The sequence below is a fragment of the Centroberyx affinis genome, unplaced genomic scaffold (genome assembly GCF_046629955.1).
Source record: "Centroberyx affinis isolate AG114_WGS23_722 - 3 ecotype Tasmania unplaced genomic scaffold, CSIRO-AGI_Caff_v1 ptg005952l_1, whole genome shotgun sequence".
Lineage (NCBI taxonomy): Eukaryota > Metazoa > Chordata > Actinopteri > Beryciformes > Berycidae > Centroberyx > Centroberyx affinis.
The window spans coordinates 122,954-146,720 of NW_027283025.1; the positions used below are offsets into that span (position 1 = coordinate 122,954).

Consider the following 23,767-nt stretch of genomic DNA (forward strand, 5'->3'; position numbering starts at 1 on the left):
AGTGAGACTTGGATTGAGGGGGGGGGGGGGGGCATAGAAGCTACAAACCAATGTCTCTTACAGTAGACACTTGTCCCTTCACCAAAACAAATACACACATTGATTTAAAGGAAACCTCCTCCCTCTGATACTCTCACTGTTAGATATCATCATTCTGTGATGTTTCATGCAATCCAGGAGTTACTTTGTTGTGTTTTAATTTACTTTTCTGCTGTACCCACTTTCACTCAACCCGTTTCGTCTACTTCTACTTCAGTTAGTGATTTCCTATGTTTCCCAGAATGCCTTTCGTCTATCCCCAGAGAAGGGGGGGTCAACGAGTTGCTTTCAATCAAAGGTGTATGGGCACAGATATATAATATCTAGCAGTAGAATCTATCTAGCCAACTAGTGTGTGCTGTGCCTATGATTGCGGCCTGCCCAATAGTCAAAACACAACCTGTCTTGTGGCTGCATTGCATTCTGGTCTATTTCCTGCTCCTGTGGGTGGAGAAATGGGTCTCTCTCCTCTTCTATGATGGATTTCTCCCTGTATGACTGTTCAACGTCGGTGCAAAATGGCGGCTCTAGCAAGACGCCCTCGCTCTTTAATTCTGAGGGACTGACACCAAAACCTAATGATTACCGTTGGTGTTTTAGATTGCTTAGATCACTTTCTGATATCAAACTACATTGTAGCTGCACTGCAAGTATCTGGACTTGACATCTACATTGGGCCAGTTATCCAATGGAATAAGAAAAATACACCAGCAAACAACAAAATGAGCCCAGAAATACAAGGTACATCACCAATAACTGTTTTCTAACAGGGAGGATTTTTCCTTTAAGTCACACATAACACATACTCTTTAACACAGATTAACTTCTGTGTTGCACATTATAATGTAATCCTATCAGGTCCTAGATTGGAACAGTACTCAATTGCGCAATTTCATAGAGGAAATTGACAACTTTGATATCACAACGGTACCAACCCAACCACCCCAAGACACACTGACTGACTGGTCATTCCTGCCCTGAAAAGTGAGCAGGTACAAAAATATTCCTGGAAAAATTAAAACCGGGGGGAACAAATGAAGAAGCGTGGAGGAAATAGTTGATTGTCTGTGTGAAGATGTGAAAAACACAATTAGTTTAAAAAAAAAGGGTGGCGGAAAGGATTTCTTTCTGCTTACCATCACAACCTGATGCCAACAATATTCTCTTCCTCTTTCTCTAGTGGTGATCATAACGTGAAGATGACTTGTGACAGAGCAAAAACTTTTCTGTCTTTCACAATTAAAAGTTAAAAGTCACTACTCATCTACTGGTGAATTTTTTTTTTTTTTCTTTCTTAATTTTTGTTTTGAATGTTGTGACATACATGGGATCTTGTGTGAAGAACGCGCCGCAGTGTAAAGGCGGCTGAAAGAGTCTCGTCCCTGGCTGAGAGGCTTCAAGGTTTTTCACTGGATAGCCTATTTATTACTGTGTAAACTTGATCTGAACAATCACTTAGGATTTGCTTAGTCACCTGGACAGAACTCATCTAAAAAAAAAAAAAGACACAAATTTCGCCTGTCCGTCGAGCCGTGCTGTAACTCCCTTTCTTTTGGCAGGAATCACCAGTGTGAAGCACCAGCGGAGTTTCTACTCGTTTAAACCCATTGATCCTGTTTCTGTAGTAGAGAATACATTCAAAAGCGCATGTGGGGCCTCTCCCATTCAGACAGAGGTAGGAGTGGTTGAGCTTCTGCAGGTTGTGTGGAAAATCACTGAGTTGGCCTCTACCCCCACAGACAGAGACGTGGCGGAGGTACTGGCAGCTCGCGCCCATCCGTGTCAAAATATTCAGATTAACGTTTCGCGTGAGTCCGTCCCGCGCGTCGACGGCGTGACCGAGTTCTAGGTTTTTGCACTTTTTTGTTGTTGTTTTGGCTGAGGCTTTATTTACAAGTGAGTCAAGACTCTCCCAATGACTGTCACAGGAAACTGCCTTGCGTTATCAAACGAAAGAAAAAGGACATCGCTCTGCCCTGTCTTGTTGATGAGGTCTGTGGGTGGAGTTGCCACACCAACCATCAGGAAAAACAAACAAATAAAAACCCCAAAAGTTCTTGCTGAATCACCAAGTGATGCCTTATTGACCACAAGCCTACGTGACATCATTACCCCCGCTCAAAGTCTCTTCTTTGACAAGTCACAGGGTGAAATTATTCCATGAAAAACAAAAAAAAAAAAAAACTACAATATAAATGCGCCAGCTCTCTCGTCCGGCTGCAACCTCAGTCGAATAATCAAATTATTGCAAGCTTTTCCGTTCCTGCAACCGCACCGACGAAGCCACCGATCACATTCCTCTTCACGATTCATCTGTGTTCATCATGCGTTTCCGACACATTCCCAAACCTCAGATTAGTGTCCGCACATGGAGCCCCGCCTCTCTGATACAAGAGCATGCGACGCAGCCGCCGAGTCGAGTTTCACTGTGCTTAGCGCTCCTGAGGCTATGAATGAAACTCAACCTCATGGCCGCAGCGTTAATACATGATCTATAATCCTATCCACACTGTACACACAATTCATACCACAAAATAATATGCGTAGAAACATATATTTTTGCTCGGGCCTTTCCATCAGCCAAAAAAACATCCAAACCGCTGCAATTTGAACCACAGTCCCATCCTTGTCGTCTGCTGGTTATTGCCAAATTCCTGTCAGATTGCTGGAACGTTTCTCAACCTTATGGGAAAGAAGAGTTTCTAAAAAAAAAAAAAAAAAGACCAATCACAAAGCACTTCAACAGATCACATGGCTCCTATCCTAAGTAAGTGTAAGTGCTCTGTTGGGTCCTGGGTTTGCTTGCATTGATGACAAGAAAAAGAAAACATTTCTGCATTTCGCCCCCAAAAAAAAATGCTTTTGGGGCTCGGAGACTCCGGCCTCGTAGGTTTCTCTTTCGCCGTCTTCCCACTTCCTCAGTGTTGTTAGTGGTTCCCCCCGCCGCCCCCCTCCCCCCACCCCCCCCGGGTTCTTCCTAGGCTTGGATGACTTAACGATGAAGACACAGAAGAAGAAGAAGAAGAAGAAGAAGAGCATCTCCTCCAAAGCCGGACTGCTCATCATCAGTTTAGAAAAACAGGAGAGGAAAACAGCAGGATCTTGTCTCTTCCCACAAGGCTGTTCAGACCTGCTCTTCCTCTCATTCCACCCTCAACCCCCCCCTCCCACCCCCCCATTCTGACCCCCTTTGACTCCTCCCACTCCCGAAACAGATTCATTTGGCTACACTCTGCGCCCCCCACCCCCTCCCACCCCTCCCAGCAGCCCTCCCAACCCCCCCCCCCCCAGCGTAGAGTCTCATCTCTGGCCGTGGAGCGCCGATACGACGGGGGGCTGCTGGGAGCCGCTGGGCTGCGACACGGGCGGCCACATGGGCGTCTGGTGCATGTGGTGCATGTGGTGGTGGTGCTGGTAGTGGTGGTGGTGCATGTGGTGGCCGGTGGGCGAGGAGGGGGGCAACCAGGCCGGCTGGTGGCTGGGCGGCGACGAGGCCCAGAAGGAGCCGAAGCCCGACGTGGAGGAGGGCGCCGGCGGGGAGCAGGCCATGGACACCTGGGCGCCGGGGCCGCCGCCCGCACCGGGACCGCCGCACTCCGACGCCCGCAGCTTGGAGAACATGGTGATCGCGTCGGGGAAGTTGGGCGGTGTGGCCGGGGTGTTTCTTGGGGTACACATCTGGGGAGAAAACAAAAAAAAAAAAAAAAAAAAGAGGAAGGGAATTAGAAGTGCAAACAGAAATTGAATACAGTTTGTACCAGTTTTGTAGGTGTATTTTTATCTTTGGCTGCCATGGGACCTAAAGTTTGTACGCCCATAGACATAATGATATAGAACACACACATCGGAGTTGGGAGTTCATATCTAGGGCACTGCTTGCCTAAGGGGGCGTCCATCTGACCAGCATTTTGAAACTGCAATCCTTCTCTCTTATGGCCATAATCTGAACACCAAGGACTCAGATTTCCTTTACTCGCCTGCACTCAACTCTGGATATAGATGATGCGTGACACTGTGCTAAATGCCAAATGCCTGCAATGAGGACATCAATTAAAATGCAATTTGAAAAGCGGTGTGGTGCCGGCCGGCCAAAGCACAGGGACAGAAACAAACACACACATCCACACAAACACACTGGGATCAGGTAGCAACCATAAATAGAGGTGGGGACCTCTCAGCTGTGCAGTGGGAGGCCGGCTTTATTTATAACACACTGCTGGCATGGGGGCTTTCACATGTACACATCCAGAATTCTACACACACACACACACACACACACACACACACATACACGTGCATACACAAATGCGTACACAACATATGAGATAGTATGTATGGGTGTATGGTGTATGGCATGTCTGTCAGGTCTCTGTTTGTCCAGTCCAGCCTGAAGGAAACTAATCACATATCTTTACCTTAAGAAAAGGTTTAGCTCAATCTATTAGTATCTACTAGGGAGCCACTGATTTTAATTTTCGAAGACTGATACATTTTGAAACTGCAGATATTTTGTACTAATATTCAATATCTTAAAGCTAACAATTTGTATGACATTTTAGGATTTTTTATCCTGTCTGGGTGGAAAAGCCTCTGACACAGAATTTAAACCTGGGACTGGGACCTGGGACTCAAATGGTAAGAGAAACCAATGGTAAGAATAATAACACATATTCAGGCATACCTGAGTCTGATCGATATATCATATAAGAATCAATTCAGGTTAAGGGCTTCCCATAGAGTAATCAGTATAGTACTGATTGGTGGATAACACTGACTGGACTACATCTGATACTTATGTCAGTCCAACCCTAGTATGAATCATAGGACTCGTTTTCAGTTTAGTTTAAAAACCCTAGGAGCTTCGATGGTACAGAATAAAATAAATCTGACCCTGCAGCTGCTGGGTGTGGGAGCAGCGGCGAGGCTGGAAGAGGTTAACACAGTAACAGAGCCTGAACCGCAATGTTCTGTGTTTACAATGCACCCTGGGAGCTCGCAGCTGAGGAGGCAAGTCTGGACTGGCCTGATCTGTCACCCGCATGACCCCAACACATATAGACACACACACACACACACACACACACACACACACACACACAGAGCTCTGAACTCAAATACAGACATGCAAATACAAAGCCAAACAATCAAATTTTGAAAGCGCCAATACTGATCGTTTGGATTGAAACTGTTGACATTTTGTGCCGGTATGCAATATCTTTAAGTTTGACCATTTTTATGCTCAAAAGATTCCAAAAAATTTCAAGTATTTAGTGTTTCCCCCCTCGCTTTTCTTTTTGTCAGGGTGGAAAAGCCTCTGAAATGGCATTTAGACCATCATGGGACACTAAAACTCTCCACTGAAACACAGGATAATGATAATAAAACATATTCATGCATACTTGTGTGGAATCTGATTGAAATGTCTTATTAAAATCAGTTAAAGTTAAGAGCTTCCCATAGACAACCAGTGTAATATTAATTTATACAATAAAAATGTAATCAATCAAACTGCATCATATCAACATATCAGAGGAGTGCTACACTGACTGGACCATAAGGCTGGGTATTGGCAAGGGCCTCAGGATACGATACGTATCACGATACATTGTGATACAATACATAATTTACTGAAAATTTAAAAATAGAGCTGAAAATACAACTTGCTGTGTACCACCTGGGTAGTCTAATATGTACATCACATTATATTGACAACACAGCGGACAAATTGAGTCAAAACTATTTAATTCAAAGGGATTTGAGGGAAATTTAAGGACATTTTAAATCCATTTAAAACATGAATACGTTTTTTTAATGTATCGATACGAGGGGCTGGAAAATCGATACAGTGTCATGGAAACAGCCCTACTGGACCAGATCCTATTCTTAATAAAACAGGCCCGACATGTTGGTCTAAGTAACACTAGTGACATCACTCATCGCTGCTGCCATTGTATTGCTACTTCCGGCAGCGGAGGCGGAGGACAGAAAGTGAACAAACAGGCTGGAGAGTTTACGCTCCAAGCTTCAGGACTGTTTACACTGGCAGTCGGAGGACAGACTGTGCCTCCTCTGCTCCGCTGGGAGAGCTGTTGTTGAGGCTGGAACTCTACGCATGTTACAAACAGTAACATCTCTCATGACCCTCCGTCATGCCTCAGGGGAAACTATGAGTACACACAAACACACACACAATGTACGGTGTTCCTACCGTACACATGACCCTTACGCATAAAGTCCCAACAAAAAATGTCATACAACCGGTTCTCTCTGCCCTAACCATTATCGAATTGATAAACCTGAATGTCATCAGTGTGTCAACAAATTAGCCGTCCCAGCTCTAAACCGGCTGACGTAGGAAGACTGAATCCTCCTCAACACCCACGTTGTCTACGTCTGACACTTTCAAATGTTTTTCCCCGGATAAGAGAAAGTCTCGCAGACAGACCTGTTGTCAGCAGAGAGTTAATCTTTGATTAAGGGCCGCGCTCTGTTCATTATTGCTGCAACACTGAGCTCTTTCTTCTCCACGCCCAAGCTTTCCCAACATGGCTCCCCCGATGGCCTCCAGGGTCCAAGGAGGTTGCAGGCAGAAAGGGGGGCTTGTGCTAGACATGGAAATAGCTGTCTGGCAGCTGATGCTCACCCTGACCACCGCAACTGAGCCTCCCTGTCTCCTCTTCTTCTACTCCCTCTCTCTCCACTCCAGCCTCCCTCCAGTCTCCACTCTCCAGCATACAGCCTTGTTTTCTTCCATCACTCCTCCTCCACACACACACACACACACACACACACACACACACACACACACACACACACACACACACACACACACACACACACAGCCTCCAGCGCTATGATGTAATGGCACTGCACCCAAAATAATAACAAACCCCAGCCCCCGCCTCTCACACACTTCCTTGCTCTCCAGCTAGAACATGCCCCTCCCAGAGCAACTGACAAGCACGTACACCCGGACGAAGGCGCTGGGAGAGGGAGGGAGGGAGGGAGAGGGAGGGGGGGGGAAGAAAAGAGAGGCAGAAAGAAAACAAAAACACTGTCTCGCTGCTGCAGATGTTAGTGGGGCAGAGCGGAGCAGAGTGCATGCTGGTCCTGCGTGCTCAGGATAAAGACCGTTCCCGGGTCGCGGGCCACGGGGGGCAGTGCAGCGTTTCAGATTTTCGGACACATACAAGTTCAAAACACACACTCATATATATATATATATATACACACAATGGCAGTTAGGAAACAGTATTGCATAAGCAGCACTGGGCCAAGGACAGAGGCAATCCTTGTGCCATTGTTCTTCTATGTTGAAATTAGGTATGGAGAACCAACAGCCACTCTGTGGAGTACGGCACTAGCAGAGAATATTTATTTAACTCACTCAGGGTTTTGTCAAGTGAATCCTTTTCACACCCCACTAATTACTGTGTTACCATCAGATTAAACTGCAATTACGAATGCACACACCCTTCCTCATTGTGTCAACCAGGTAGAGCCTGCTGCCTGAAGCCAGTCTACTCCAATAAAGAAACAACAGCTGAATCCGGACGACACCCTTGACCAAATCCAGACACACCCTCTTTGATGCAGAGTGAAATTTCTTTCAAAATGCAAAAGGGACATGAAATCAAACATATTTGAGGACCTAAATATGGAATTTCACATCAAAGAGTGTGTCCGGATGTGGCCCTGTTACATTATTTTTGGGACTCCTCCCGGTGTCTGAAGCCCAGCTGTGTGGCTTCATGCTCCAGTCCAGCAGGTCAATGGGTGCATCCGTCTCCCTGTCCAGCAATCTGCTGCTGCTGCATTGCAGCCATGTTGTGAATCAGCCTCCACTTAGCCACTGACAGGATATAATACATGCCCTAAGTCTATTTTTCTTCTTTTTTTAGGGGAACCAAATGCACTTACCATCTGGTGGTGGTGGCTAGGGATGTTGGCCTCCTGGAAAAAGGAGCTTAAGGCCGTCTGTAGAGAGAGAGAGAGAGAGAGAGAGAGAGAGAGAGAGAGAGAGAGAGAGCAGAGAGAGCAGAGAGAAGACAGAAGGAAACAGTATAAATTGTGAACTTGGGTTTACTCAAACCATACAGGCACAAAACACAGTAGTTTTTCTTTCACATTTTCCTTCTTCCCCACGCCACAGAGAGTGTGAATCACTCCCATCCCCCTTTCTCAATCAGCCTACGGGTCAGTTGACACGTGAGCTCAGGGTTAAAACTATTATCCTCCATGCTGTGATCTAAAACGGGGTCTGTGGACCACAGACTGGCCTGGTCAGCTTAGCCAAAGGCTAACTAACTAACTAACTGATAAGGGAAACTGACATTTTAACAGGGAGACACTGATAAGCAGGGCACCACTGCACTTTTCTCTGTTAGTATATTGTTAACCCTTTTTGTGTTTTATTGATCATTTACATTTTAGAGAGTTTTTGTGTCAATGAGAGGCACATGACTAAGAATTCTAATGTATTTTTAATACAAATGGCCAAAAAACTACTACTACTACTACTACTACAACTACAACTACTAGGGAGTTACTGAATTATAACTTTCACATGAACCAAAGTGTCCCTCACCAATGCTTTCTGAAAAAGTACAAACATATGCTCACTTAGTTAAAATAATAGAACTGGAAACCCGCTTTAACAGAACGAGCTCCTTCGCTACAACAAAGTATTCTTAAGGTAAGAAAGCTGACTGGCTGGGGATAAAGAGGGAGACGCTATAAAATGTAAACAACGGGTTTCACGACTGCCTCCCTGTGCAAACAAGGAAATGAGTTGGCTACTTGTATTGTTCCTCTTTGTTGTGAACACAGCCAAGGCCAGCATGAAAACAGACTTCATGACCTCCTAGAAACAGAAACAACATACTGATACCAAGCCAGCCAAAACACATCCCTTCGGCTAGCAGGCTACTTTCCTCCCAGCAGGACAAAACATTCCTCTGAGTCCTGACTACAGCGTGATTCATGTTAATGATGGGAAAAACGGTGCGGGTGCTGCTGATGTCATTCCTCTGGTAGAAACAAATCACCGCTGTATGATGTGGCCTAAATAAACACAGGCTAGGATTGCCTTTTAGTGCGTCCAGCCCAGCCCAGACATTTTTTTTTAAAAAGGACATGTATCAGGTTGGAAGTGTGAGCTTCTTTTACTGCTCAGCGTAGCCTCCATTTCCCTTTACTGGAGGCCTCTTTCTTGCCAACACTTCAATGAATGTAGTGGTTTCCCCCATAGCCCCCCTCCCCCAACACACGGTCTCGTTGTTTGACAACAGCAGTGGTAGTGCAGGAATGTCTGCCGTACAACGTGACACACATATCAAAGCGTGAAAGTGCTTTGCTGCTATTGTGTAAAGAGCCACTGAGTCCACACTGTTCTTTGTCTTTACATGGTTTATTTTCCGGGCCCAGGTTTTGTGCATGTCAGTCACAAACGCCACACTGTCAATTCACATTTCCTGCTGCTGTAAACACAAACACTAGATTCACAAATAAGGCCACAGTGTAGCTAACCTACATATGACAACCAATATTAAAAGGTTTCAGTAGTTCTTTCACCAGCTAGAGGATTCATTTACGTACACGGTGGTTAAAAACAATGTAGAGAGGAGACATAACAGCCAGGCTACTGCTAATGCAATGTGACAGACAATACACTGTTAGGACCAAGGAAGTAACAAATTATACCTTTGCTACTGTAACTGAGTAGCTCCTGTTTACTTCTAACTGAACTGTTGTACTTTGTTACATTTTAATCCATGTCACAGTACTCATTTTGTCTCCATATGCAAGGAAACAGAAACTGGCCCACTGTAAAATGCATGTGCTTCAAACCTAGTATGTGGTATGTGGAGGAAACCAACTGTAACATTAAACTCTCAACTTTATCCATGATAGTAACTCAGTTAACATTTAGCCCAAAAGATATCCATCCTGCTACAGTTTGTATTAGGTTGGTTGGTTGTTGCTAGCTAGTCTGCTATCTTTGCTAGCTAGCTGAACAGCTAATAGCAAAAGAAACATGTAGTAGTTTTCAGTTTGTTTTTGTCACAGTTCAAATAATGATATGAATTTCAGAAACTTGTTTTCAGAATGCTCAACATGGCCTATAAAAACATAAAATATCACAGTGAACTCTCTGCCCTCTCGTCCTTTTGCATTGTATAAGAAAGATAATATGTAATGTCTGTGTTTTTTTTTTAAGTAACTGAGTAACCTTTACTCAGTACATTTTTAATGAGCTACTTTTTCCTCAAGTAGATTTTTACACCAGTAATTTTACTTCTACTTAAGTAAAATTGTCAGCAAAGTGTCAGCAAGTAACATTACCTCTACTTGAGTAGGATATTTGGGTATTCTTCCCACTCCAGTTAAGAGCAACAGCAGGAAAACTCAACAGGCCACAACAAGCAGGACAACTTAGTTTAGTTTAGTTAACTCTCTTATCCAGACACTTACAATGAAGTCACATCAGTGGGGTTTTTGTTTGTCATTTTCTGTTTTAATACTTTTTAACCTTATTTTAGCCAATGTAAAACATTTGTAATGTTGCTTTTGATACAAATACTCTGTTGGTGTATTTTATTATTAGTGGAATGCAGCAAACAGAGTTAAGCTGCATTCAATGTCACATGGCAATAATGAACTTAATAACTTAATGGTTAAAAGTAACCAGCATGGACGTTTTCACTGCATTCAAACTTGTTTGAACCCGTCAAGACTCTATGATTGAAATTTTCTGTAGACTTTGGTTTCTCCTGATCCTGAATTTTTCTTTCACATTTAACAAACATAAAGTTAGTGATACATCTGAGTTCATGTTTTACAACAAACAATGCAATCAGCAAGAAACGAAACCTACAGCAAGTAGTTGTGTGTCCTATAAATGCATTTTATGACTTGATTGAAGAGCTGATTACAAAATGGCTTGCGTGATGAAACCTGTTCATTTTGTTTGTTTTATCTGAAATGCCTACATCATTCCCTGCTCTTGACTGCGGGTATTTCCTTGTTGGAATTCAGGAAGTCGAAAAAAAAACAAGGTCCATCACAAAACCCTGAGTTCTCAAGTAGCATTTACCTCCTGAAAGCTAATGTGAGCAGTATTTTCTCATAGGATTTACCACCTGAACAGTATTTTGAAGTAGGAAGCTTGTATCTGCAGTCTTTCCCACAGGATATGAACACAGCATGAGTAGTGTTATGGAACTGGATGAGGAGCCTTAGGGGAATGACTGAGGATGGAAGATGCCTATGGCCGGGAAGAATAAACCACAAGACCAGACCAATGAGAAAATCAGGCCACTGCTGTCACACAGAAAGGAACAATAGCCTGTTTACTATGCTTTCACACCGAGTCCGATGACAGAGAGGAGGCAAGCACAATAGAACCTTGTGTATTCCTATCTCATATGTCCATACTGACCAGTCAACAACAGGGTTTGGACAGGAAGGATTTATAAAAAATAGAAGCTAAAAATGTTACACTTTATTGATCTCCATAGGGGGAATTGTCTTCTCTCTTGCCCCTCTCCACAGGGAGGTCAGAGGTCAGGCTCAGCTACAGAACAGCTTCTCTGGAGTTGGGAGGGGTTTAGTGTCTTGCTCAACAGCACTTCCGCAGACACTATCTCTAAAACCACAAGGCCACCCTCTACACGCAATCTGACACGCTATCAAATACAAAATAAACCAGCTGCCTGACTTCTCTGAAAACAACAATACCAGAGAAGCTATGCTCCTGGGTCAGACTGACCTGTCCATTCCTCAGCCCACCTGGGAAAAGCCACTGCACTTTGATCCTGAGCAGGTCGCCTTGAGGAGACTTGTCCCAGCAATGCATCCACTCCAATCAATCAAGCTTTCCAAGCAGCGGCAACAGCCTGAGAGGAGCTGAGCTGAGCTGCTTCCTCCCACCCCCCTGTTGAACCACCTGGCCCGGCCGCAGCCAGGCACTGACCAGAGCAACAACAGATTGGTCATTAACAGAGAGACGGAGGTGCGGTTTGGGGGAAAACCATCTGGAAGCACAGGCTTGATGTCAAAGATCCTTCAGGTGTCCCTCAGCTGTTTAACAGGCCTGATGAATATTTCAAACTAGTAGCCCGAAGGCTTCTCAAAGGAAAAACTGATATTGTAGGGTTTTTTTTAAAGGATTTTACATTATTTTTTTGGTCTAATGGAGCACATATGTTGATGTTTTCATCTCCATATTTAGTCCTAAATACAGACCAAATGACTAGCCTAGAGGCCATTTGCATTTACAAATGAGTCAGCTGAAGGAAGCAGTAGCATCGAGAATAGGAAATGTTCATAGCAGACCTCAGGTTTCTGTATGAGAACAGCTGGAAGGTTAATGCATCTTAATCAGCCTATATATAGCTGTCTCTCTTTAATACATGTGAGCAAGACTAGGATCAATCTTAGACCACTTAGCTCTAAGTACAGGAGTGTGACCTCTATCTCCTCTGGTAACATTACCAGAAGCTAAAACAATCCCGTGGATCTAGCAGTTGACTGTCAACTTTTCAGTTAACCTCTATTCAAATTCTGGATACAAGGCAATTTTCCTCTTGGCAGTTACAAAATACTGGCCACAAGCAAGGAAAATCTACATTCCTGCATGAAACGTGATTTAGGGATTTTTAGCAGCTGAGGAGGGGAGGGAGGGCTACATTTATGATCCCATGTGCCCAAAATAACAAACAAGCTGAACCTGTTATAATCAAGGGGGAATGAATAGTTGCGGGTGTATGTGGCAAGAAGACATAGTACAGATTACCACATGGTCTTCTTGTCTGACAAGATGGCACCGTTGATTTGGCTGTCAACGTTTAAATTAATATATATTGTAGGGCACAATCATCAAACTATATAACAGTGGACTGGCTTGAACAAATATATAAACGCTAAATTACCATATGAACGGCTAGGCTAACAACAATTAGCTTAGCAATGACACAGTGGATTCCTGTCAAGAATGTAAACAAAACGGCCACTGAATTGAGTACCACGTCCACAGTGCTGGCTAGCTTAGCTAACGTTAGCTACAAGAGCGCATGGTCGCATGGCTATGATCAAAATATTCAACATTTGACACAATTCATCTATTTAAATCTGTCAGTTGTTTTGAACATATTGTCGGGCGTCGGTGAACCACACGATCGTTCATCTCGAAGAGGGCAGTGAGTGCAGCCAGAATAAAGCACACAACGTTACACTAACCTCAAACTGCCAGTGGGCCGCTTGTAGAAGCTGCTTCGCTTGATCGGCGGCGCAGCCAGCAGTCAAAACAAACTGGTTGATCATTACTTGATGCCTGAGTTCGTCCATATTCACCGACATGACCGCTCGTCGCGCAACCCACAGTTGCTTTAAGGTCAAAAACAAAAAAAATAATAAATCTTCACTTCACAATATCTCTGAACCAGTCCCCTCAAGCCTAGTCCTCCCTGCCAATCTCCCCCCTCTGTCTCCGCAGCTTCCAGCAACAACAATATTTTCATGTCATCACCAACAACAAAGCCGAGGTCAGCAGCTGATTGGACAGCTAGAGAGCGAGATAGTACTAGCAAAGCGCTCATTGGCTGCCACGGAGAAGCGTTTAAAATCATTGGAGCGCTTGGTTTTGTGCTCAAGAACACTGCCAGTGAGTGGAGTCAAGTGGAGTCAGTGTTAATGTTAACAACTCCGCCCTCTGTTTTTAGCCAGGGTAAACATACACGCGCTTTCAATCATGTCCGTTACGCTGACGTAACGTCTTTGATCGGATATGTGGCTGAATTCATGAAGCCAATTGGCTGGCTCATGTTGCAGCTACATGAATCATGGCCACATTGGTAAACATTGTGAATATATATTTTTGTTTACATCCACAGTTATGGAGCCTAGCTTCCATAATGGATGTTTATGGGTGTGTAGGGATATAGGGAGAATCATTATGTCAAATACTGAATATAATGATTATAATTTAAGACCATTTACCAAAAATTGGAAATTTCGGCATACAATTGATCAACCAAGTACATTATTTTAATAAAACCTCAACGTTTATGATTGGTTTACGCGGCTCGCTACAGCCCTAAATGGTTTATTTTGGTTCGAGAAAATTGTGGGAATAACAGGAGAACCCATTTTAAAAGTTGAAATTTTATTGACATGTAAGTGCTACTTGATTATTAAATCTTCACAGGACGCACAAACTATAGAATAAAAGTGTTTTCGCGTTTTCAAGGCTCCTATAGACTGGAACTTAGTCCACCAAATTCAATGTTTTGAATCACTTCTTAAAATGCATTTTGAATGTGTTTCTCATTTCTTCATTGTATGTTATTTACTATTCTTGGTTGCTTTCCTGTAAAGCACTTTGTAAATTTTGCTTCTAGATAAGCAGTCTACTCCATAGATAAGTATTATTGTTGTTTTTGTTATTACATTTCAAAACAGGGTGTAATGTAAACATAATTTCTAATGTAGGCTGTGTCATCCTTAGTCATGGATAATGAGACATGTAGGCCTAACCTGAACATGTGAAGTGAGCTTCATAATGTGTGCATGGCTGTGGAGTCCTACAGTGAGTGTATGGGCCTGTCTGACTCCAGTACACTATACTTTTCTTCCCTGTAATAAACTGAAAGTGAAATGAATGAGGACGGTTGCTAACGGTTCTTCAGATGGATCAGCCTTAATTCTTCATATCATCTGAGTGCAGCTCTTGGCTGCAGCTTATCAAGCTGTCTTTCTGCTGCTGGGCTGAATAATTCAGCTTGGGTGTAGGTGAAAGCATGTGACAGAGGAAGGCTATCTATTATGTATTGTAGGAAGGTGTTACCTGAATGTTGCTTGATGCCGGCCAACAGTGGATTGGAGCCCGGGCTACAAAAACCTCACACCCCGAGGAAAGCCTGACAGTTTAGGTGTGAGTCCCAGTGATGATTACATGATGCTTATTTAAATTGCATCTACCACAGGGACATTTTACACTATTCCAGCCTGATGTAAGAGCAAAGCTGCAAGCAAAAGGAGCCATGTTGCCTCATTTCCAGTGTGACACGTTTTCCTTAAAACCCACAAATTACCTAGAGGTGAACAGAGGCTGTTTTTTTTTTTTTTTAGGTTACACTTAATTTCTCCTCTACTCCACAGTAAAACCTCACCGATCTACGCATGTGTTTTTTTTAATGCATGAAATCTAAAACCATAATGCTCATTTCCTGGAGGTGCTGTCCAGTCATCTGCCCTGACCTGCTGTTGCCAGTAAACCAGCTTTTTGACTGCCTCCTTGGTGGCATTTCTCCACCAGAACAAGACCTGGAAGGGGCAGGGCAACACTAACGCTCTTTAGTCGATGATTAACACCAAGCTGTCTTCACAAAAGTGGACTTTGTTACCGGGGGCTGCTCAGGATGTCTTGCTTGTTTTCTAACCCACGTGCTGACCTCCATATTGCCCCCGTGACTCACGAGTCTGCCAGCCCCCACCCCACCCCCACCCCCGACCCTCCATACATTTGTATATGTGACAAGAGTTTTGAATACTGGTCCTGTGTGAGTTAACACACGACTGAAAGTTTCTACGCCCTGTGGCTGCGGGGGCCCGGTGGAGAGAGACTGAAAGCAACTGTGAATAAGCAGTCGGAGGCTATAAAGGTCCTTTGTGATGACTTGTTGTGAACTTGTTTAGAAACCCGGTCGATAACGCGGAGTGGGTGGTACACGGCTTTTATTTACTTTCACTCAGGAAAGACACATTTAGAGTCAGCAGCAGTGGGCCTAAAGATGTATTTTTGGGGTCATGGATCTACCTGTAGAGAACTGAATAGAAACATATACTGGTGACACTTTATGTGATGCATTATAAGCAGATTATAAACCCATTAGAAGCACAGATAAACTTTTCTTACGATATAATCATCAGAGAAACATCAGAAAATTACATTCAGTTTAATGTTATGTCATAACCTATACAGTTGTCCTGTAAAATATTCAACAACATACATTTTTTTGCACATTGTCTTTACTATATCATGCTTAATAATTATCATGCACTCACAATGTGCTTATGATGCACTTGTGATGCCAATATAATGCCTTATGGCCACTCATATACATAAGTGTTACCCATATAACATTATGTCCTTCCCACCACCTCTTCTTTAAACAAACAATTTAACAGTTAAAGTGCATGATGGAAACATGTAGTCTCCCCTCTAGCTTTACATTAACATCTGTCAATTCCAGTGAACTTTACTGTATGTGGCCTGGAAACTTGGTCTGGGCAGTTATTAGATAGTGTCTTGCGCCCTCATCTGTCCAACAGCTGGCATTGCATCTGAAAACCAAATGACTGCACATTTATTTTTGCTAGATTAAGACTGAGTGAACAAAGAGTTAAAGTAAGATTCTGGGATTTTTTTTTGTGTGTATTTTCCTTGTGGTTATCTTTGCTGGAGCTCATTAAAGGTTAACGTTCTAATCTATACAAAAATTCAAACTACAGCTTCATTTTGGCCTTGAACTGATTCTAACCCGTCACACAGGACTACTGCTGGTTCTTTTATCATGATCTCTGTAAATGAGTGGAAATAAATTAGCCTTCAGCTTGTTTCTGCTAATTCTGTCCTTTTCCTCATGCAAATCAATAAAGTCTTGTATGTTTTCCAATGGATCAGTTCTTCACCCATTAACTCCTGCTGTAATGCACCTCTTTGAATTTGATCAAACAGCTCATACGTTTTGCATTCAGAAGCTCAGAGGCTTATTTTGGTAAATCCCTCTATTTCATTAATCTGCGGCTGGTATTTGTGTGTGTGTGTGTGTGTGTGTGTGTGTGTGTACCCGCCCGCCTGTCTGTCTGTCAAGTCCACCGACCAACTCTGCCTGCCTCTTGCCCTAATCCCTATCAGTCCTGAGTTGAGGCCGGCTCGCCCTCCCTGACCCGTCTCTCTGTGAGGTTACTGTGCTTGGCTGCTCGCATCCTGACCTCTGACCTCTCCTGGAGGTGATGTGATGGGGGGCGGGTGGTGGTGGTGGTGGTGGTGGGGGGGGGGGGTCTGAAGAGTCTGACATGAACAAACCAGTCTGGTTGGGAACACTGACCCTAAGGGATTGGACAATGAGATGCGTCTTTGGGGCGAATTTTGTGGGTTGAGAAGACACAAGTTAAGATAAGAGTGAAAGTTCCTGTTCACTCTCTCTCTCATCACTCTCTTTGTATTGTCACGTTCCAGTGATTGGCTTGTGCCTTTTTTTTTTTTGCTTTTTGTCAGCCTCTTGGAAGCAGGGAGTAGACTATAGACCCAACATGAGAACTTCAAGTCTGAGTACGCCTGTCTGGGACTTGGTCTAGTCTTGGTTCTGTTGGGGTTTTCTGTCTCTACGCTTGTTAGTTTGTCCATATACTGCACATATGATGACAATGAGGCCGTTCTGGCATCATCGCTGAATATATTTAATCAGTAACAAACTAAAAGTTGGACCCAGCGTTTGGACTTACAGGGGGGCGTGTGTGAAGGAATGTACTTTTGTTCATAAGACAGAAAGGGAGAAAAAGGAGAAACAAAAAGGTTTGGCCCCTTGAGCGTTCTATTAGTGTGGCTGAGTGGTTTCCTGAGGCACTCCACAAAGGCAACTGTAAAGCAATAAAAAAGGCTTCCTCATCTCTGGAGTCCTGTCCCCTCTTCAAAGTTGGATGTGGAACACGGTGCCTTCCTCACAACCGCTGCTTTAAATGGGTCAAACACTCCACAGTGCCTTATCTTCGGTGCCACTCACAGTTTGCCTTGTGCTCCATACAATGCTTTTAAAGGTATGAGCAAAAGGGGTAAAAATTCAAATTCGACCTCACAAACCGTAACTGAACAACAACCCCTTCTGTTGTGAACAAAAAAACGTATTTTTGCTGTCTGGCTTCTGTTGTCCTTTTTTTGCCAGGACAATATCAGATTGAATATGGAAAGTTCAGGAAAGCCACTTATTATTTACAAAACAAATTTCAATGCAGACTTCAGAACAAGAAAAAAAGAAGCCAATCACTGGCTCTGAGGGCCGCAGATGAAGGATAACCTGTCTATTTAAACTGATCAGCAGATAAAAACCCTTCAACTTGTTGACATAAAAGGAGAGTGAAAGGGTGAAATGATGTTGATGATTTATTGAATTATATAAATCATCTTCACTGTATTTTGCAATTAGAGTTGACTTGCGTTTGATAGATATCAATGTAAACTGATTTCTATCAACTTAGTCGTATTGATTTTTGACTACTAATTTGTTACATGTAGTTTATACATCTAACTTGTAAATAAGTGTCACTATTTCTATTTGAAATCAGCTGTCATAAGTATTGTTTGATTTGTCTGCTTCATTTTCATCTGTTCATCTGCTTTACAAATGTATTATCATTACTGTGAGGAGATAGCCTATAGTGGTGAGAGTCGCACCTGTCATTACAATAGTCATTTTTAATTTATACATTCTCTAACTGGGATAATTTCTAGTGAATTAAAGAGCGGGGAAATTAAACTAATCCTCATTTTGCCAGGGAGCCCAAGACGGACCCCTGCAGGTACCCCGGCCCCCAGTTTGAGAACCCTCTGCCCTACAGAGCCAGAGTTGACTCGAGAGTGATTAAAAATGAAGCACCATAGAAACCGGCAGGCCAATAGAGGAACGGGAAGCTGTTTACAAGGGGGTGTACCGTTTCTATGGTTGCCGGACAAACCTCCTGCACCAGGTATTAAACTGCCTCCCCGACAGATCCTCCAGCCGCTGCCACCCGTTATAAAGACCCACTTACTTTACAGAGCTGCGGCTGAGGACGCGCCAACCGGAGCGCCAAAGACAATCCAGAGGAATTCCTGTTTTTTCCCCTCTCTCTCTCTCTCTCTCTCTCTCTCTCTCTCTCTCTCTTTCTCTCAGAAGTTGTCAACAGGTGCAAAATCCCACTTCGAGCAGGCTCAGCTGCAATTGAACATTCAGTAGCTGCTGCTCGTTTGGAATTAAAGGTCTTTTCTCAACACAAAAGCTGACAAAAGGTGAGTTTTAATGTTTATTCTAAGGAGATTTGATCATTTTTTCCATTGAAACTAATACAAAATTATACCGTTGAAAGTTATTGGTTATAAATATCAAAGAGTGTGGTAAATATATTTCTGTGTTTCTGTTTCAATTTGGCAAGTTTATTCGACTGTTAATGAGAGTTTTATCAAAGAAATAAATTACATAAATAATTCTATAATTATTTAATAAATATATATAATAATAAATATATTGCCGAATGTATTATGACATTATATATATTATTTTATATGTTAGAATTCATATTAGATTATTCGCAATTATTTGGTTAAACACTTATGCTATAATAAAATTAAAGAATGCCTTAGGTGATATAGGTCCAAACTATGCGGTGAAACTATGCGGATTACACTCTGTCCCAATTGCGTGCATTTCCTCTCGGATGATATCCCATCTAAATTATGTAGAATAGTGCATTATAATTATGAAATTCGATACAGGTAATTATTTTATCCCCTAATACCCACTGTGTCGGTTAAAAGCCCGTGGTGCGGCTGTTGGTGAGGTGCGCTCCTTTTTTTGCGCTGAGCGTCAAGTGCGCCACTGAGCTGTTCAGGAAAGTTCTCTGACCTTCAGAGACAAGAGACGCTCCTCCATGACGAGAGAATTCACATCTCACGCGCACTATTCTCCGGTTTTAACCCCCACACTTTACCATCAGCCACACATCCAGGTGATAGACATGCCATGGCATTTGAATGGAATGGAAATATACCGATCTGAAACTTTCACTTTGCACTCACGCGCACACGCACACACACACACACACACACACACACACACACACAAACAAGGGCACTGTTTTCAAATAGGGCCATCATTGTCCTTTTCCACTTTGTTAAGCTGGGTGTATATTTTCCCTCTTGTCAGGCGGTGGCAGGGGGAGGAGAAGGAGTGGGGGGGCAGAGAAGGAGAGGTGTTGGAGAGCCATGCTGTCTCTGAGCTGTGCCGACCCCTGGCCTGAAGGCTCCGTGGGGCTGGAGGAGGAGGTGGTGACGGCCGCCGCCCAGGCCGAGGAACGGGACGGGGGCAGCGGCACTGACAACAACAACAACAACAACAACAACAACAACAACAACAACAACAACAGCAGCAGCATCAGCAGCTGCAGCTCAGCGGTCAGCCTGGACGACAGCCTGACCAGCCTGCAGTGGCTCCAGGAGTTCTCCATCCTCAGTGCCAACGGGCCGCAGCAGGCCCCGCTGTCCGGCCACCACCAGCCTCACCTCTTCGGCCGCCAGCAGCTGGGCTCCGAGGCCCCGGCCTCCCCTCTGGCCGGGGACCCCGCCTCCATCGGGACGCCCCTGACCCCGGGGAAGCCCACGGCGGCGGCCTACAGCAGGATGCAGTCGCTCCCCGGCATCGTGGCCCACGGCCACTGCCCCGACGAGGTGGACTACAAGACCAACGCACACATCAAGCCGCCGTACTCCTACGCCACGCTCATCTGCATGGCCATGCAGGCCAGCAAGAAGACCAAGATCACCCTGTCCTGCATCTACAAGTGGATCACCGACAACTTCTGCTACTTCCGCCATGCTGATCCCACCTGGCAGGTAAGGGAGTGAACACACACACACACACACACACACACGCATACTGTTCAGATACACATATACACATACTTTACACATATACATACACTCTTAAAAAACACAATACACATTTGTGTTCATCAGACTTGTTGTCTGATGATGAGTTGCTGTTTACACATGTTGTGTTGAAAAGTAACACAAACACACTCACATACACAAACACATGTGCACCTATACATTCACATGTACAAACACACACACACTCTCTCTCATGCTCATTCACTTGTTTTCTTTTGATACATTTTTCTCCTTCTCTTTCTCTCTCATACATTCTGTCTCTCCGCCTTCCATTCTCTCTCTGCCCACTCTCTCTACACACACACACACACACACACACACCTCTAGTTGAAGCTCATTAGCCTAAGTCGTGGGAGAGTCTCTCAGTCAGATCTCAGCGAGGATCTGCTGTTTGCTGCTCCATGTGTTTTGCAGTGGAGCCAAGTCGCAGCTGGGCACATTATTTTTTTCTATGTAAGGAGCGGTAAGAAGTCCATTTCAGAGGAAGGCAATATATTGAGAGGCCTGGGCCAGCTGCCACACTCTGAAGAAGTATTAGCGGCTTGGCTATGTGAGTAATTAAGTAACTCTTGTGGCACAGCGATGGCAGCGAAAACCTCCATCCATTACAAACCGGCTTTCGTAGCAAAACATGAATTGTAGTGTTCATTTACTTCTCTCTTTTTTTTGTAAACCCACTGCATTTGCCTCTGAAAAGCTGCTAGGTTTTTCTGCTTGAGCAAAGAGAGGCAACGGGGGAGTAAAGGAGGGGCGATACAGCATCGAAAGAGCAGATTCCCCCTCGAAAGGGCAGGAATTTTCAAGAAAAAGTTTAATTTGCTGGATAAATGATTGATGGACCTGTTAGCTGTACTCCCTTGTTTAAGCGTCTGGCTCAGACATTTCAGAGCATTTTGTTATTGTAAGCCAGTACATGGGGCAGATAATATTTAACAAAGGTCATTGGGTCACTGCTCCATTTAGACTCCAGTGGAGGGGGGGTGCCAGAGGGCCAGTGTTGGGTGAATGCAAGGGTACACAATGCATTAATGTGATGTATGGTTCTCAGCCATCTGCACTTCCTGCTCTGCTGCAGGGAAATGTGCAGTCAGTTTAGAGCTGGCTTCCCAACAAGGCCTCTGTTTGATGAAGCATGTCATGTCAAACGCTTGTCCCTATTTTCAGAACTCCATCCGTCACAACCTGTCGCTGAACAAGTGTTTCATCAAGGTACCGCGACAGAAAGACGAGCCGGGGAAGGGGGGATTCTGGAAGATCGACCCGCAGTACGCCGAGCGCCTCCTGAACGGTGCGTACAAGAAGAGGCGGATGCCGCCGGTCCAGATCAACCCCGCCCTGCAGAACCGGCTCCGGGTCAACGCCCCGCCCCAGCCCAGAGGCTCCTGCAGCTCCACAGGCGGTCAGAGCGGCCTGTGCATCAACCCAGAGTCCCAGCAGCTCCTCAGGGAGTTTGAAGAGGCCACCGGGGCCGACCAGAACTGGGACCCCCATTTGGCCGAGGGCACCATGCTGGGGTCCTGGCCGGTGGGCAAAGGAGGCGGCGGGCACAAGAGGAAACAGTCTCTGGGCTCCAGAGCTAGCAGCGCCAAAGCCCCGCGCCGCTCCAGCTCCCCGCTGCTGTCCCCGGACGAGCAGAAGGAGCTGGGATCTCTCAAGGGGAACTTCGACTGGGACGCCCTGCTGGACTCGGCCCTCAGCGGGGAGCTCAGCCTGGACGGAGGGGGGCCGCTGAGCCCCATCCCGCAGGAGGAGGACCTGACGGTGCGGGGAACCCACATCTGCCCCGTGGAAGCCTCCGTGGGGACGGCAGACATCCACGTGTTGGCGGAGACCCAGAGGAACAATGAGGTGTCGGACTTTGATGAGGAGACCTTCCTCGCCACGGCCTTCCTGCAGAGCCCCTGGCCGGAGGAGGAGGAGCAAGGCCGCAATGATTTCCTCTGTAGCTCGACCGTCAACCTGGACCAGCTGTTTGACCTGGGGGACTCCCTGGGCGGAGACCTCAGCACCCGGATTGACACCCTCCTTTGAGGAATAGGTGCTTTCCGGGTCCCTCCATCTTCTCCAATAATCCTTTGAACAAACCAGCTGTGATGGCAACACGGCAACAGGAAACAGCTTATGGGAATGGACCTTGTAAACTCAAGCAACCCTTCAGCATCAAGAGTCCTTTTCAAGATGTTTAAAGTGTTTTTAGAGAATACATTTTGATGCTGATCAATGCTGGCTCTCCTCATGGATGCACGTTCTCGATGCCTACTGAACAAAGATGCCACAATGTACAGCAGTAGTTCACACTGATAAAAATGTTGAATCTTTTTTTGGGGGGAACCATGAAATTGGACGATAGATTTTGTCAACAAGACTTCAGTAAAATAAACTATTCTTTGGAAGGAGGGTGATACAACACAGTCTTTGTTTACAATGTAAAAGTGCATGTTCATGTTGTTTTGACTATCAGGCTTGACTCTTGATAGATCATAATAGAGTGATGCCATGGTAAAGGGGATCTACCCAAATGAGAGGATAAGAGCACATGATCTGAATGCTATTTTCAGAGGATAATAAAGCAATTGATCCATAATTCTCTTGATGAAGATGAAGAAATCATTGAGTGGTATAAGCAGTCAGCTATAGATGCAAGGCCGAGGCTGTGAAATGAAGATGCGGTCGACAGTGATGCAATACTTTGGCTGCTTTAAAAATGGGAATTTAAGCTTGCAGATATTTGAGAAGAGTCAAAACACATCTGAGAGTACTCCAATTTCTAGCGAAGGCCTTTTGATGTTGAGAATTTATGTTTTTTTTTAAGATGTCTATAAGGACTGTGACAGCAGCACTATGACGATGATGAATAATGAGATATTTGCCAAATTATGTTTTGGTTTAGGAGTGATTTATTAGTTTTCTTTTGAGTGGGGTTTTTGGTACTAACTATTCTCTGTATGCATTTTTCAAAAATAATTAAGACCAGTTTTACTAGATGCTTGCTTTTTAAGTATTGAGATTGTCACATGCACAGCA

At 44.5% G+C, this 23,767-nt stretch overlaps 2 protein-coding genes across 2 annotated transcripts; one reads left to right on the top strand and one right to left on the bottom strand.

Annotated features, from left to right (window-relative positions):
- Positions 1-3,339: 3,339 nt before the first annotated feature.
- Positions 3,340-13,519, bottom strand: ubald2 (UBA-like domain containing 2). The gene is made up of 3 exons (XM_071547489.1): positions 13,279-13,519; positions 7,960-8,016; positions 3,340-3,717 (listed from the first exon to the last, which is right to left on the bottom strand). Exons 1-3 carry the CDS (start codon positions 13,396-13,398, stop codon positions 3,340-3,342), a joined length of 555 nt encoding a protein of 184 aa, XP_071403590.1. The 5' UTR covers positions 13,399-13,519.
- A 6,540-nt stretch (positions 13,520-20,059) lies between these two features.
- Positions 20,060-22,774, top strand: foxj1a (forkhead box J1a). Its single transcript, XM_071547493.1, has 2 exons — positions 20,060-20,686; positions 21,908-22,774. Exons 1-2 carry the CDS (start codon positions 20,060-20,062, stop codon positions 22,772-22,774), a joined length of 1,494 nt encoding a protein of 497 aa, XP_071403594.1.
- The last annotated feature ends 993 nt before the right edge of the window (positions 22,775-23,767 follow it).